At 35.1% G+C, this 15,375-nt stretch overlaps 1 protein-coding gene across 3 annotated transcripts in view; it reads left to right on the top strand.

The window, feature by feature from the left end:
* The window catches only part of LOC127442853 (zinc finger protein 521-like), a 263,975-nt gene extending 248,729 nt beyond the window's left edge, over positions 1 to 15,246 (top strand). For all 3 annotated transcript variants that reach the window (XM_051701091.1, XM_051701090.1, XM_051701092.1), the window contains 2 exons: positions 3,705 to 3,820; positions 14,752 to 15,246. In XM_051701091.1, the coding sequence (XP_051557051.1) occupies positions 3,705 to 3,820; positions 14,752 to 14,781 (146 nt within the window). In that variant the 3' untranslated portion in view covers positions 14,782 to 15,246. The remainder of the gene's footprint in view (positions 1 to 3,704; positions 3,821 to 14,751) is intronic.
* Positions 15,247 to 15,375: the final 129 nt, after the last annotated feature.

The following is a 15,375-nucleotide window of genomic DNA, read 5'->3' as shown; positions in this document are numbered from 1 at the left end:
CAAACATGATACAAAATACAGACAAAGCACAAATCAACTTAATGAAATAGTGAAGACATTTAGATAAAAACATTTCAAGTCCAAAAAGTAGATACAGTATGTGTTCCACAGGGCATATATGCATGAACAAAAACATACATATTATAATTGTGTATTTCAGCCATCTATGGTTTATCTATGGGTCAGACACAAGTTATTTACCTATTATATTATCACTGGCATTTTATCGTGAATCCAGTTCAGGGGGGCTTTAGTGCTGGAGTAGAGTCTCAAGCTCGAGCCCTCTATTTTGGACAGCAAGCCAAATCTGTTTACCTTCGATATGAACATGCAAACTCATGAAGTGTTGATAAAGAATACTGTACAAGGAATAGAATAGATTTTAGACTCTTTAACTCTTAGTATTTCCACTTTTAACTTTTCTCCACATGGTCAGAATTAAATCACACTGTTTCTCCATAAGTATTTAATCAATTTGTGCTTGTGTGCAGAATATGAAACCTACAGATGTACTGCCAGATCATTTCACTTTGATCCCAGTTCTCATTGACCCAAATAAAGCCTGCAGCTGTACCTTTGTGTCCAAATACACTTTGTGACATTAACTTCAAAAGTTGTTTTTCTCTCATAAGATATTCAAATGAAGACCACAACACACTCAATCCACAAGAGACATGACTGTGTGTGTTTGAATAGCCACTCTTAAACATATGGGTCTCTAAAAACAAACAGTGTGTTTGAAGAATGCCTTGATAATTACTGCGCTCACACACACAGACACTCATTCAGCAGCTCTATGGCTTAATTAAAGGCACACAGACACTATGTGTTTTAAGTGCCATTGCAAAGATGATATGTGACTGAAATCAGGCCACGCATAAAGAGTCTGCGTGAATATTAATAATGTTAATCTAATTAGCTCTGTCGACTAATAAAGGGTGTGTTTTTGCACTTGAGGCCGATGGCGGTTCCTGCGCTTGTTTATTTCCCAGCATGTCCCTGTAGTGTCTAAATAAAGCACATTATTATTCCAGACAGTGGATTGACCGTTATTTCAAAAGAGCCAGTTCTGTTGACAACAGAACAGAGCAAAATTCTGCCATACTTCCAGCTGGATGTGAATCAAATCCACTTTTTTACCACTCCATTCACACGGGTGGAATAACCCATGATGTGAAGCCAAAGGACTAGAATCATTTGGATTTACCAGCATCTTATTTCACTCAGCCATGACAGTCCCCTTTCATACATGGCCATAGGGTTTAAAATCTCAATTTAACTGTAAAAAACAGGCATATCTCATAAGAAAGACAATCACAGTTGAGCTCTCTTTAGTATTTCAAAGTTGTTTCTTCTAGACAATAGTGAGAATAAACAGAGAGACTTTCGACGTGTCCTTCTTCTCAGATTTCTGCGGAAGACTACAAACAAAAGTCAGACATTAATGCAACTATTGCTCATCAAATTCTCTTAATACCAAATTATCTGAGCTATGCCATCCACAATAATTATATAGTTCTATATTATTACTGTATGTCACAATTGTCTTATTTAAGTCTATTTTTTCCATGGATTTAATCTATTTCTCTTAAGGAGAAACATCTGAGACAAAGTTGATACTCCTGTGAAACATAACTGAGAACTCCAGTTCATGGAAACTCTGGTGCATTTTTGGGCTGCCGCCTGCAATTTTTCACACTCAATTTTCAAAATATTCATAAATAATATTGTATGTGTTTATAATCTTAAGATTAAAAAAAAATAATAATAATAAAAAAAAAAAAATAAAATAAAATAGAAATTGGTTGTTGTCCTAAATTTGTTAACATATAATTTTGGTTCTGTTCACTCTACCTCACTTTGAAAAGTGTCATTTTATTCTACTAGATGGCAGCAAGCACTTTTTGTGCTCCATCACAATAAACAGATCTGAAATGTAGGTGGCACTCTAACGCATTTTAGCCCTCACAGATGTGCTCATGCATAGACATTCAGACTAATTTTCAGTTCAAGCACCATCCTCATTATTTCATAGAATATCTCAGCTTCTGAGTGGACTAGAAGCTTTTTTCATCAATGATTGAAAAAATATTTTCTGATTATTTGTTTTACATGCTTTTTCTTCTGGATGGCATATGTTTTTATGGACATCTAAGAGATAACAATGGATTGTTTGGATAGACAAAATTTCTTACAGAAATCATATTTCACTTTGTGATTCTTTTGAAATTCTTTCAAACTGTGGTATTAGGGCGACAAAATTAACTGTACATTCCTGAGAATGAGAGCTTTCATTTGATATATGACTTGTTCATTTAGGTGCTATATGAAGGACGTTTATTTTCATATAAATATTTGTACCCCACTACCTCTAGGGGGTGCTAATTTTCAACTCAAATGTTTTGAGGCCTCGTTTTGTTATTTTAAGTAACATAAATCCAGACGTTATGTTAAAAGTTCAGATTTTAAGCTTTCAAATTATACCTCATATGCCTGATTTACATGTATATATACGGAGATTTTAATATTTTAAATGTAAACTTTTTCACGATATAGTGCCTCCCTTTGGACGCGCCGGTGGGTCCATAGAGATTAAGGGGTTTTAAGCAACATTTAAGAAACAAAATTTTCCTCTTGGATGTGTTTACATCAGTAAGCCTTTCAAGCTTTAGTCATCTGAACAGAGTAATATGCAATACTATAGCTGCAAGCTGCAATTATGAGGCCAAGCATACCAATGGCAACAATGACAATAATATTTGATTGCCTAAAATGATCACCAGAGATAGTAAAATCAAGATGGTTTAAAGCCAAAAGTAGAATTACTTAAAACGTAAATTAATAGTTTGGTCTATCATAAAACTTTTAAGAACTTTTTTCCAGCATGGTCTTAAGTTGATCTGACCCAAATTTGGTAAAGATCTGATAAACGCTTTAGGTGGTGTCGCTGTTCTGAAATTACTCTCAGGTCATGATTGTTATGACATATATACCAAGATATACCAATTTTCATTTCAATATGCCAAAGCGTTGCCAAGATATAGATTCAGGACCTCTTTGGCTTGCTCTTCTTTGTTTCTAGGCCCTATTGTTCAAAACATTAAATGCAACTTTGAACTTTTGGTGATGCTAGAGATAGAGACTCAAAATGTTTGCTGGTATAAATCCAGACAGCCCTCTATCAGTGTGCCAAATTTCATAACTTTCCTCCAAACGGTTCTGTAGGCTGCCATAGACTTCAATGGTAAGAGGAAGAAGAAAAAGAAAACTTAACGGACACAATAACAGACAACTTCAGTGCTCAGCCCCTTATTGTGAATAAAGAGTCAGAGAGTGCTTGCACTGGGCTGTCAAAGACATGTTCCTCTGTGCTTTCTTCACTGTAAAACAAGTTTCTTTACCATACACTAAAATACATACAGTATAATATTGTCATGTGAATACTGGAGCAATACGGTCTCATTCCATGTTTAGAAATGTCCTCTAATGCAATCCATTAACTGCTGTGAGAGACCCAGAGAGAAAATGCATCTCTACTTTATCCAAATTTTCATTTGTCTAATGCACATTAATAGACATAAAACTTGCAAAATATTTGCTTAAATAGATATTTTCCTATATTTATTGATATGCTCATGTTAGACATGAACAAATAAGAAAAAAAAAATCAGTTTATATAATGCTTGTAATTCTGTCCCTTGCAGTATTCGTGCAGGCGTGCAAACTGCAGCAGCATATCTTCACTGCACACGGTCAGGAGGACAAGATCTACGACTGCTCACAGTGTCCACAGAAGTTCTTCTTCCAGACTGAGCTTAAGGTGTGATGATCTGACCCACGTTATGCCTGTGATGTAACTGCATGTTGGAAGAAAGTTTTTATTTAAGTTTTTAATATGGACTTAAATATTGATAGTGTGTCTCATTTCTGTGCCTTTCCATAGTTGGGAGTAGGGATGGGTGATACCACTTATTTTCTTTTCGATCCGATACCAATAATTTCAAGTCCAATATCATCGATAATGATACCAATAAGATACTTCTATTAAATTATTGTTTTTTTTTTTTTTGCGATTTCTTGGGATTAAATGGGTAATTTAAAAGAGAATTTTAGTCATAATTCAAGTCATTAATTTTATTTATTTTTTACATTTGTGAGCCTAAACAGAAAATTATTAGACTTCTGTTTTGTTTACCCTTACAAAAATTAACCATGGTTTCACTACAGTAACTATAGTTTAACCATGGTATTTAGTTAAACCGTAGTTAACAAACAATTAACCATGGTTACTACAATATTACTTCAGTAAAACCATGGTTAACTATTTTTTTAATTACTTATTAACAACAATTACACACAATAGTAAGAAATGTCACCTTTAGATACAGTATGTTGTTAGTTTAGTGTGCATTTACTCCAGAAGCAGTGGTGTAGTATTGTCTGAAGAGGTGGGCATACTGTGAATTTATGAAAGACCTCCTTATTTGAAGGAGCCTTGTGATGGCACAAGTGCTTGTCTGCTTGTGTCTTTCAGCATGCATGCTAAAATGAGCAGAAGAAGAAATAGTTTCCATCCTGCACAATTATTTGCTAATATAGCCTAATCCTTTTTATTTCACTTTGAAGCTTATAATTATTGTTCATGTTCATTGTAACCAAATAATATTTTCCTAGTTGAAAAACCCCCAAAACATTTAGAATCAATATTTTTGTGTGAGGATCAATATTTCTGATACAACATCAGTATCGGAATTATCGATACTTTAGGATTGATCCGACCATCCCTAGTTGGGAGCAAAAAGCTATCCCACCAGGTCAAGCCATGTTAAGGTTTTTGTTGTTGCAAGAAATGGAATAAAATGTATTTCCTTGTGCAGAGACATATAGTAGCATTAGACAGGCACCAATAAATGTAACAGTACACAGTATCCAGAGGTGGAAAGTAATGAATTACAACTACTCTCGTTACAGTGCTTGACTAAATTTGTCAAATCTTTCTACTTTTTTAAGTATAAATAAATAATAGTACTTTTACTTGATTTGATGAAAAATGAAGTATTCAACTTAGCTACAGTAATTATTACCACAATTACAAAGTACAAAAAAATACATAATATTTCAGAAGTTTTGTTATAAGCGCTACATCTGTTTATAAACTAAAATGCGCTGTGCACAGCATGACTACAGCCCACAGGGCACAGCATCATGGGCACTGCAGCTTGCATAAACTTGCCTAAACTTGCATAAACTGTCCTCTCTTCTCTAGCTTCTCCAAGACTTTATGCCCTGTCACTATACAAGAACAGTAATAATGTGATTTTCTGCATATTTCATATTATTCTGGAAAGGAGCCGTTCATTCAAGTACTAGGGAACCGTCTGAACATGTTTAATCACTGATCAAACTTCACTTGTTTTTAAGGTAGGCAACGTTTTAACTGTGTCAAACATTAACACAATGTAGTTTGACATATATGTGAGAATATTTTATTTACTTGCTACTATATGTCAAAAACAAACTTTTTAAATACCTTAGAAAGATACAATGCCAGTAGTGTCGGAAATTAACGGGGACTCAGGGCAAAAATGCCACCGAAATTGACAAAAATATCCCAGAAATTCAAAATATGGGGGCAAAAAATGCCCACGCAACGGGTTCCCGTGTTTTACTGATAGTTACAGTTACATACATTGCGATCTTCTTTTGACTTCACTGAACATTATTTTTTTCCCGTCGTCCAGTTCTTCGCACCATCGCACGCACTCTATCAATCCACATCAGTTCGGTATTGTACTCCCGCATTAAATTCCATAACCGTTTGCCCCTCTTGTTCAAAATAAACTGTCCAAGCGGGTAAAACTTTCGCTCATTTCGCACTTCCCTGCACTGTGCTGCTGTTTATTTGTCTGAAAAGCCTCATCCACTAGAGGCCAAAAGTGTGCAAGGGATAGATGTTATATAAAGAATGTATGAGAAATCACAAAACATAATGTAACCAAATGCTACAGTTTACTTAATAATAATATCTCAATAGGTTAAATAACCATACTATTTATTAAGACTTTATTATTACAACTGTAATACAATAATACATATACAGAACAACCACTTTTAGTGTTGGAATCAATCATATCTCTCAATAAACACTGTGAAATGTTTATTTTTGCCTTATATTCAGTTGGCATGTAGGGGTTGATAACAGTTAATAAAACAGTTAATTAAAACTGTTAATAATCTCATTCCTTATCTGGATAATTGCTGCAATATCATATAGGATAGATTTCCTCCTCTATGACATTGCATTATATTAGTTTTGTACAGTATGTTAATGAGAATAATCCTGAAATAGGAATGTGTTTCAGTCACAATACACATTATGTAGTTTAGAGGTTATTTAGAGATATTTAGAATGTTACAAATGGCTATTTCTATTTAAATAAATGTTGTTTTCCTAAAAAATGTTGTTTGTCCAAGAATCTTCTTGCAGAAATGCAGGTCTCTCACATTTAGAAGCTGCTAGTTTAGGACCTGTGAGGAGTCTGTTTCTCAAACTAGATACTGTGATTTACTGGCCATCCACTTCCCTCTCTATCCTGGTTAGAGATTATTTTTTCAAAACAGTAATAGCCTTTATCTCTCTAAAACAATAGACTTTAGGAGAAATAGAATTTCAGGAGAAATGTGTTTATTTTTGCCTATTTTTAAAACCAAAATTTGACTTGCAAGTGTAAAGTAACTTGAACTCAATACCTCAGAAAATGGGTAAAAACCCACTGTATTGTGATTTCCGCATGGTAGTGCAACCATTTTCAATTGTTCTAATAATAAGAAAATGTTCTTGAGTACCAAATTAACACTTTAGAATGCCTTTGTAAGGAATAGGTGACACAGTATATGTTTGCCATCACAGGTAAAGAAAAAATTGAATTAATACCACTTAAAACAATTTTTTCAGAAAATATTAATAATTTGCAATTAATGATTTTGGCAGTTATTAAACTAAGTTTAATCAATTTAATGCATCCTTGGTGAAAGGAAGCATCAGTTTCTTTCAAGAACAAAAATGTCTTTGTGTTCTAAAAATGGAAGCATATATGCTATATATAATATAATTTTCAAGTAACTTGTAAAATATTTACTTGAGTAGTTTTTCAGCAAACTACTTATTTACTCTTACATGAGTCATAATATTTCTCAGTACTTCTACTTGTAATCAAGTGAATTATTTGTTCAGTAGCAGTACTTTTAATCAGTACTCTTTCCACCACTGACTATCCACAATATACAGACAACATACATAGTATAAAACATAATATTACATAAGATAACAGCCTACTTAGGGGCGATTAAACTTGTGCCACTTTTGCGCTTGCTATTTCAGTGCAAACACCTGCATCTTATTCACTAACCACCCGCAATCTAGATAAATAGCCACAATCACTGCTGAAATAGGGCTGCGTCTTGTGCCCAGTGTTAGTGAAGCTACTTTGAAATTCAGTTTTGATTGCAGAATTTAACAATATCACTTGATATACATATTGCTATATATATATATATATATATATATATATATATATACTGTATTTATTATTATTATTGTTGTTATTATTATTATTATTATTATTATTATTATTAGGGGACATTCCTTTCTGAAAATTAACCATTGTTTTTCTACAGTAACCATAGTTTAACCATGGTATTTATTACTGCACTGAATTATAATGGTAGAGTAATGTATTATTTTGAGGATTAGATTTGTTTTAGTCTATGCAATAATAGGAATTTATAGCCTGCAAGTGTATCTGAGAGAGTGAGAAACAGTGGCATGCTATTGTACATCTCACTTGGACGGTTTTTAACATTAACATGGACATTTCAAAAAGTGGAATATATATCATAGTTACTCTTGATAAACTCATGCACAATAAATGGAGACTGCAGCACACTATCCGATTTCAAAAAGTCAAGTAAAGTAATTTTTATTTGTATGCTTTTCACAACACACATCGTTTCAAAGCAGCTTTACAGAAAATCATGCATTAACAGAATATTAAACTGTAATATTTATGAAGTCTTAGATTCATCATTGTGTAGTTTGATTAAATATGATTGTAAATTTTGTATAAACATAAATCATTAAATCGTAATTGTATTTACAACCCCTGTGAGCAAGCTGAAGGCGACTGTGGCAAGGAACAAAAAACTCCATAAGATGTTGGTTAATGGAGAAAAATAACCTTGGGAGAAACCAGGCTCACTGTGGGGGCCAGTTCCCCTCTGGCTAAACAGCATGAATATAATGCCAATATTAGTTATTTATGTGCAGTGCAGGTCATAGTTTAAAGTTATTAAACTAAGTGTTAAGGGTCAGTGTTTAAACAAAGATTTTGTAAGAACTGTAAGATTAATGCCTAATGTCTTTGAAGTTCATCCTGGATTAACTGCAGAAGTTCACATAGATGCATTGTCCTTTGTTGGTTGGCTGGTGAAGGCTTTTGTTGGCAAATAATTGAAAGTCTATGTATTCCATTTTAAGAGTGTAGTCCATCATTAGACCAAGGTGATGCAGGCAGAGATCAGTGAGGTGTATCGCAGTTCGTCCAGCAGATCATTTCGGTGAGGTCTATCCCACGTCCAAGGTTCAGGCTATGGCATATGAAGTATCCCAGGTCTTATCATTGGAGTTCGCATCAGTGCATCCCCTGAAGTCCATCATAATAGACTGAAGTGATATCTGGCTGGCACTGGCTGCGTTTAGTCATCATCACTCAGAGACACATAGCAGTGGAGTCGGACACCAAGCAGGAATATAGCTAGATCTGGTCAGCTCTGGTAACATCGGGATATGAATCCCGAGGTTGAGACAGGGAAACAAATTTAATAATAATAGTGCAGATGTCATTAAATTTTTTGCAGAGTTATAGATTATGAGAAATGTTTCTGGTTCCGGCAAACTAAAGCAGCCTAATTGTGAGTAGATGGATAAATTAGGTGTTTGCCTGGCTAAATAGATGAGTCTTTAGTCTAGACTTAAGCTGAGTGTGTCTGCGTCCCGAACAGTGTTAGGGAGACTATTCCTTAGTTTAGGAGCCAAACAGGAAAATGATCTACCTCCTTTTGTGGATTTTGATAGTCTAGGAACTATTAGCAGGCCAGAATTTTGTGATCGTAATGAACATGATGGAATATAGCTTGGTACAAGGTCACTTAAGAACTTCGGAGCTAGACCATTCAAAGCTTTGTACGTAGTCAACAAATTTTTTTTAATTAATACGAAATTTAACAGGTAGCCAATGTAATGATAATAAAATGGGACTAATGATGATAAAATTGGGCTAATATGATCATAGTCAGCACTCTGGCAGCTGCATTTTGAACTGATCACACTGTGCGCATTTTCATTCATGAAGTTTTATACATTAGTCATACTGGCTTCACAGATTCATCATTGCGTTTTCAATTGAGATACACCGATGAGTCAACATTATGACCACTCACAGGTGAAGCGAATAATGTTGATCATCTCCTAACAAGGCGGCACGTCAAGGTCTGGGTAGATTAGATGATAAGCAAACAATCAGTTCTCATAGTCAACGTATTGAATGCAGGAGAAATGGGTAGGAGTAAAGACCTGAGTGACATTGACAAGGGCCAAATTGTTATGGCCTGACGACTGGGTCAGAGCATCTCTAAAATGACAAGGCTTGTGGGGTGCTCCCGGTCAGCAGTGGTGAGTACCTTCCAACAGTGGTCCGAGGAGGGACAAACCATAAACCGGCGACAGAGAGTTGGGCGCCCAAGGCTTATTGATGCGCGTGGGCAACAAAGGATATCCTGTCTTGCCCGAACCAACAGTTCTTCTGTGGTCACAGATAACTATAATGATCGTTAAGGGAGGAATGTGTCACAACACACAGCACATTGCATCCTGCTGTGTATGGGGCTGCGTAGCCGCAGACCGGTCAGAATGCCCATGATGACCCCTGTGCACTGTCAAAAGCGCCTACAATGGGCATGTGAGCGTAACCCTAAATACCTTGGATCAGTGGAAGAAGGTCGCCTGGTCCGATGAGTCCCGTTTTCTTTTACATCTCATGAACGGCCATGTATGTGTGCGGCATTTACATGGGGAACTGATGGCACCAGGATGTACTGTGCGAAGATGACAAGCTGGTGGAGGGAAGGTGATGCTCTGGGCAATATTCTGCTTGGAAACCCTGGGTCCGACCATTCATGTGGATGTCAATTTGACACGTGCCATCTACCTAAAAATCATTGCAGACCAAGTACACCCATTCATGACAATAGTATTCCCTGATGGCAGTGGTCCCTGCACCCTGCCACACTGCACGCATTGATCAGAATGGTTTGAGGAACATGATCAGTCTTAAGAGTATTATTTTTATTATTCGGTAGAATTCGTTACTCATTTTGAAGTCATTATTTTTGCCTTTCCGAATAGGCTTTGGTCAAATGTAAATCCCTGATTATAATTCAGTTAGTTAATGAGGCACTAAACCAGCAAGATGGCACGTGCACAGTGTTTTTACTAGGTGCAATGCCTTCTTGGTAAATTCCCCCCTGAGTATTCAAAGTAAGGTTCTGAGTGTTTATGGGGTGAGTGCTTTCTTTACTGCTTGGTTTAGATGCCAAGGATATTATGAAGACCTACAACAGATTGTGAAGTCAGTGCTGTTTCACACTTCACCATCTCATGTAGACACTTGCTTTCAACAATAGACCTGTTGAAGTTGGTGGAGCACTTGAGGGTTGAAATTCATGGTTGAGAAAGTACGTAGCAAGCAACACTTGTTGACTGTAGAATGTAAACTTTAATTTAAAATATGTTAAACTCCATGGCAAGGTGTTCCATGAGAGGTCTTCTGTAAGTGAACCCTCAGAAATTAAATCTGTTAACTATTTCCTCTCCCTGAAGAAGGCTGTGGGCTGCATGAGATGGCCTGCAGTGAACAACCATCTCTTTAGTCCAGTGGTTCTCTCTTTAGTAGACCAGTGGTTCTCAACCAGGGGGCCAGGGCCCACTAGGGGACCTCAGTAAACTTCCAAGTGTTAAGATGACTTAAAATTATTTAAAATAAGTTGACAAGTTATAATAATCTAATTTGATATAATAAATCTAAAAATGCTAAAAATCAAGATGTACAAAATATAAAATGAGGTCATATTTCTTATTTTAACTCCTTTTTAAAACTACTTTTATTGAAAAACAGTTCTTTAACATTCTGGAATCACAAAATTAATCACGATTAATTATTACAGTAAATTATGTTACTAGTTTCTGTTAATAAAGTTAAAATGTGATCAAAATGATGAAATACTAATTTTATAATAAAATTAAACATTTGTAAAATTATTATTTTCTCAATACACCACGTTAGAAGGTCTCCTGTATAATTAACAGTATTAGCTGTGAGAGAATGTCATTCATATGTAAGCAAAATGAACGTTATAACTGTAATATACCCCAAAATATTGGGAAACCTGTAATAACCCAGCCCTAAGATGGTCAAAGAACACTATCCACAGTGTCAGGATGGAAGAGAACATATGGATGTTTTGTAGCTGTAGAAACGGCATGCATGATGGAGTGCCCAAGGAAGGTACTCAAAGTACAGCCCTATCTACCTTAATTGGTAAAAACGCAATTCTCCAATAATATCTTACAAACATGGTATCTCACATTTGCTATCCATGTTCAGCAATCCTGGTGCAATCGTTGGTGCAATCAAAATGTCACTTACATGTAGGTACTGTAGTTATAATAGCTAGTGTGAAAGAACTTTGTTCTGGATCATGAAGGGTTATGAAAGACTTCTTACACAAACACAAACCCTCTAATATATATATATATATATATATATATATATATATATATATTAGAGGGTTTTTCATTTATTTATATATATATATTGGTTTGTTTACTACTTTTGAAGCATTTGTCAGAAATGCTGACTTTTTTGTCAGAAAGTGAAGGTTGTATTCTTTGTATTGCAGTTCTTGACACTGCAGCTCTCTCAGCTCAGTCAGAAATGTCAGGGGTCATGAGTATAGATAGATAGATGCAGAGGTGTTTTATTTATTTGTGTTGAGCTCATTGCTGGAGCTGTGACAGACAGTCTGTTCCTCCTTAAACATGAGCTCAGTGAGGAGTCCCAGCATTCCCACTGACCTGACAATAGCATGATGGGTAAAACTCAAACTAATCAGCTCTCAGAGGAACAAACCTCTCACTCTACAACCACACACACACAATCACACACCTCTTTATAGGTTGCGAACTCTTAGGACCAGCATATACTTCTGTGCTGAAGTAACAGGTCTCAAAATAAAAGTAATAATACATTTTACTCTTTCATTCTCATTTATCTTTGTTTGTCTATGCATTTTTGATTGTTTTCCACTTCTGATGGCTGATTCTGTCTGCTTGCAGACTTCATAAGTGCACAGTTGAATAGTGAGGAAAAGTTTATCCAATCAGGACTCAGTTAAAGGAGTAGTTTGCCCCAAAAAATGAAAATTGTATTATCATTTACACTAACATGGTTCCAAACCCTTATAACTTTCTCTCTTCCGTGGAACACAAAAGGAAAAATGATAAATAATGTACTGGCGGATCTTTTCCATATTCAGGCTTTTGAGTTTCAACAAGAAAACACTATCAAAGCACCATAAAAGTCATATAAAAGTATATAATCAGTGAATAGTTACTTTAATTTTGGTTTGTTCCTCACACAAAGCTATTGTATGGCTTAAGTAGACTACTTGTATGGTGTTTTTGTGTCATTTTGGAACTTGACAGCCTAAGTGCCCAATCACTTTCATTGCATGGAATGGAGTGGTCTGGGGGTCAAACGTTTTCTTTAATCAGGCTTCTTTTTGTACAGCACATCACAAAACCCTCCAACACACCGATGACAGTGAAGCGACATAAAAACTGATGCATGTGATTTACTTTTTATGAGCATTCACTCGGGACTAAACAAATAAAATTACTCAGATTTTTTTTATATTCCTTCTGAAGTTTTTTCTTTTACTTTTTTGGCAGTAGAGTTCATTCTTAAGATCGCTCTGATGTAGCTTAAATCTGATGATCTGTACATGAGTACATTGAAAGCTCAGATATTACCCACAAGTGACACACAGGTACAGGTACATCAGAAACAGAAAGCAAAAAAAAAAGTGTCCTGTCAGAGTGTTTGTGTGAAAATCAAACACATTGTCTTGGGACTGTGACAAACGCTCGCTGCAGCCTGAGCATGCTCATTCTCTGCTTTTCAGCGCTGGGAGAAACGCAATCCAAACAAACATTTATTTGATCTCTGACACACTTCTGCTTCCTGTAAACTTCATGTGAACTTTTTACAAGCGATTCTATTACCACAAAATAAAAGCTACTTTGCTTCAGTTTTGTGAAGAATGTTTCATTTAAAGAACATTATCAGAATCATTACTTATGGCATTGTTAGGAAGAATAAATCTACTGAAATCTCTTAAACCCATCACACTCTTTGAGCTGTATGTATGCAAAACAGATTAAATTTTTCTTATTTGCTCCAAAAATGATTTGTGTTTTATTCCCATGATTGTACATGATGTACATGCTCATTTCTTTATGCATTTCTCCTAGAGGAATGTCAAATGAATAAATTTCATGAAATCCTTACAAATAATTTTTTCTTTTTTTTGTTATTGTAATATATAAACTCATACTGCATGCAACTGAAAGAAGAAAATACATTTTCAACAAAAAATAATTTAATATATTAAAAAGGCCAAAAAAGTAGTGATTATTGATTATTTTATTTTATTTCATAAAAAGGGATTATTCAGACTAAGGTAACAGATATAGATGTGATCCACTATTCCTGCAACTATATGCAAATATAACAGAGTTATAACACTTGTGTTATGCCTGGCAGTGAAATTTTTTACTTTGCTGCACTTGAAGCTTAAGAACAGCAAGTGGCGAAAAATTGCTTGAACGGTTGCTTACAAAAGGAGATGTTCACATGTTTTTTGTTGTTACAATACAAAGAGGGAAAAGGGGCCACTTCAATATCATACTCAATAACAATATCACAGGTGTAATAACCCCATTGCATTTACATTTATACAAAACACTACAATACTGTTTGAAGTCTTTTATAAGGTGAAAAAGCCAAACCATTTCATGTTATGTATATAGAAGTCCCCCATTAATATTAATTATTGTGTGTACTGTATGTAGTCATTATGTCATTCCCACCCAGTTTTTAAACAATTCTTAGTTTCTTCTTAATGAAACTTTCAATATCAATCCAAAACATCTTTGCTTGTATGCAATGAAAAAAAAATGTTTCCTTGTGATTTCCTTATATCGTGTATTATGCTATGTCTATGTTGTTTGTTTTAATTGTTTATTTACAGCACTTTATTTACAACTGTCGTTGTTTTCAAATGTGCTTTATAAATAAACTGACCATGATCTTGACCTTAAACAAAAATGAAAAACTAAATAAAGCATTTCTATTTCTATTATATGCTCTGTTCTAATTATTTTTAGACATTTCAACCAGATTTTATAAGCTGCTAAAGCAAGCTGGTGTGCTTTTTTTGGCAACATCAAAACAGATATTCATATTTATTCATAATATTACATCACATGACTGTTGAATATTGATTCAGTGCATCAGCTGAGAATGTTTTGAGGTGAGAGTGTTTATTAACCTGCAGTGTGTTTTTCTCTTTCAGAATCACAGTGTGAGTGTGCACAGCAGCTAACAACACACCCGCATGAAGAGAATCAACACCCCCAAACAACTGAACTTTTGTTCAGTCAAAAAAGAAAAAAGTGTACGGAGTGTACGGGGACAGGTCTTTATGACATTTAATTTTTAATATCAACCAAACTATTTGTAAGTAATGTCCGTCATATTTTTCTATTCCTCTTGTAAACAGTCTTGAATGTTTATTGTGGGGGAAAAAATGTATGAACATTACAAAGGGAACATATCACCTACCAGAGAGATCTGAGATGAAAAGAACCCAGACAACAGCAGGAAAGGACTGAAACATCATCACCAATCCAACCTGCCCATGCATGTGACCTCAGTAACACCAACCTCTGAGTGACATGAATTATGAAAGAGATGATCAATATATGCAAAAAACATGTGCTCTATTCCCAACTTATACTTTCTGCTGTCCATCCACATTGACTTGTATATTTATGCTATTAAAGTTTACTGCCTGCTAAAGTCTGTATATGTCTGGAGTTTTTCTTTATTTGCCTTTGTAAGAATTATATGAAAGAGGGCGATACATGTATTCTCTTTTGTCTCAGTTTGCCTCGTTTGTCTGGCTACATAAATCCAG

This window comes from Myxocyprinus asiaticus, chromosome 6, assembly GCF_019703515.2.
Source record: "Myxocyprinus asiaticus isolate MX2 ecotype Aquarium Trade chromosome 6, UBuf_Myxa_2, whole genome shotgun sequence".
Lineage (NCBI taxonomy): Eukaryota > Metazoa > Chordata > Actinopteri > Cypriniformes > Catostomidae > Myxocyprinus > Myxocyprinus asiaticus.
Note: the sequence above shows the minus strand (reverse complement) of the source record. Positions and strands in the feature narration are given on the sequence as shown.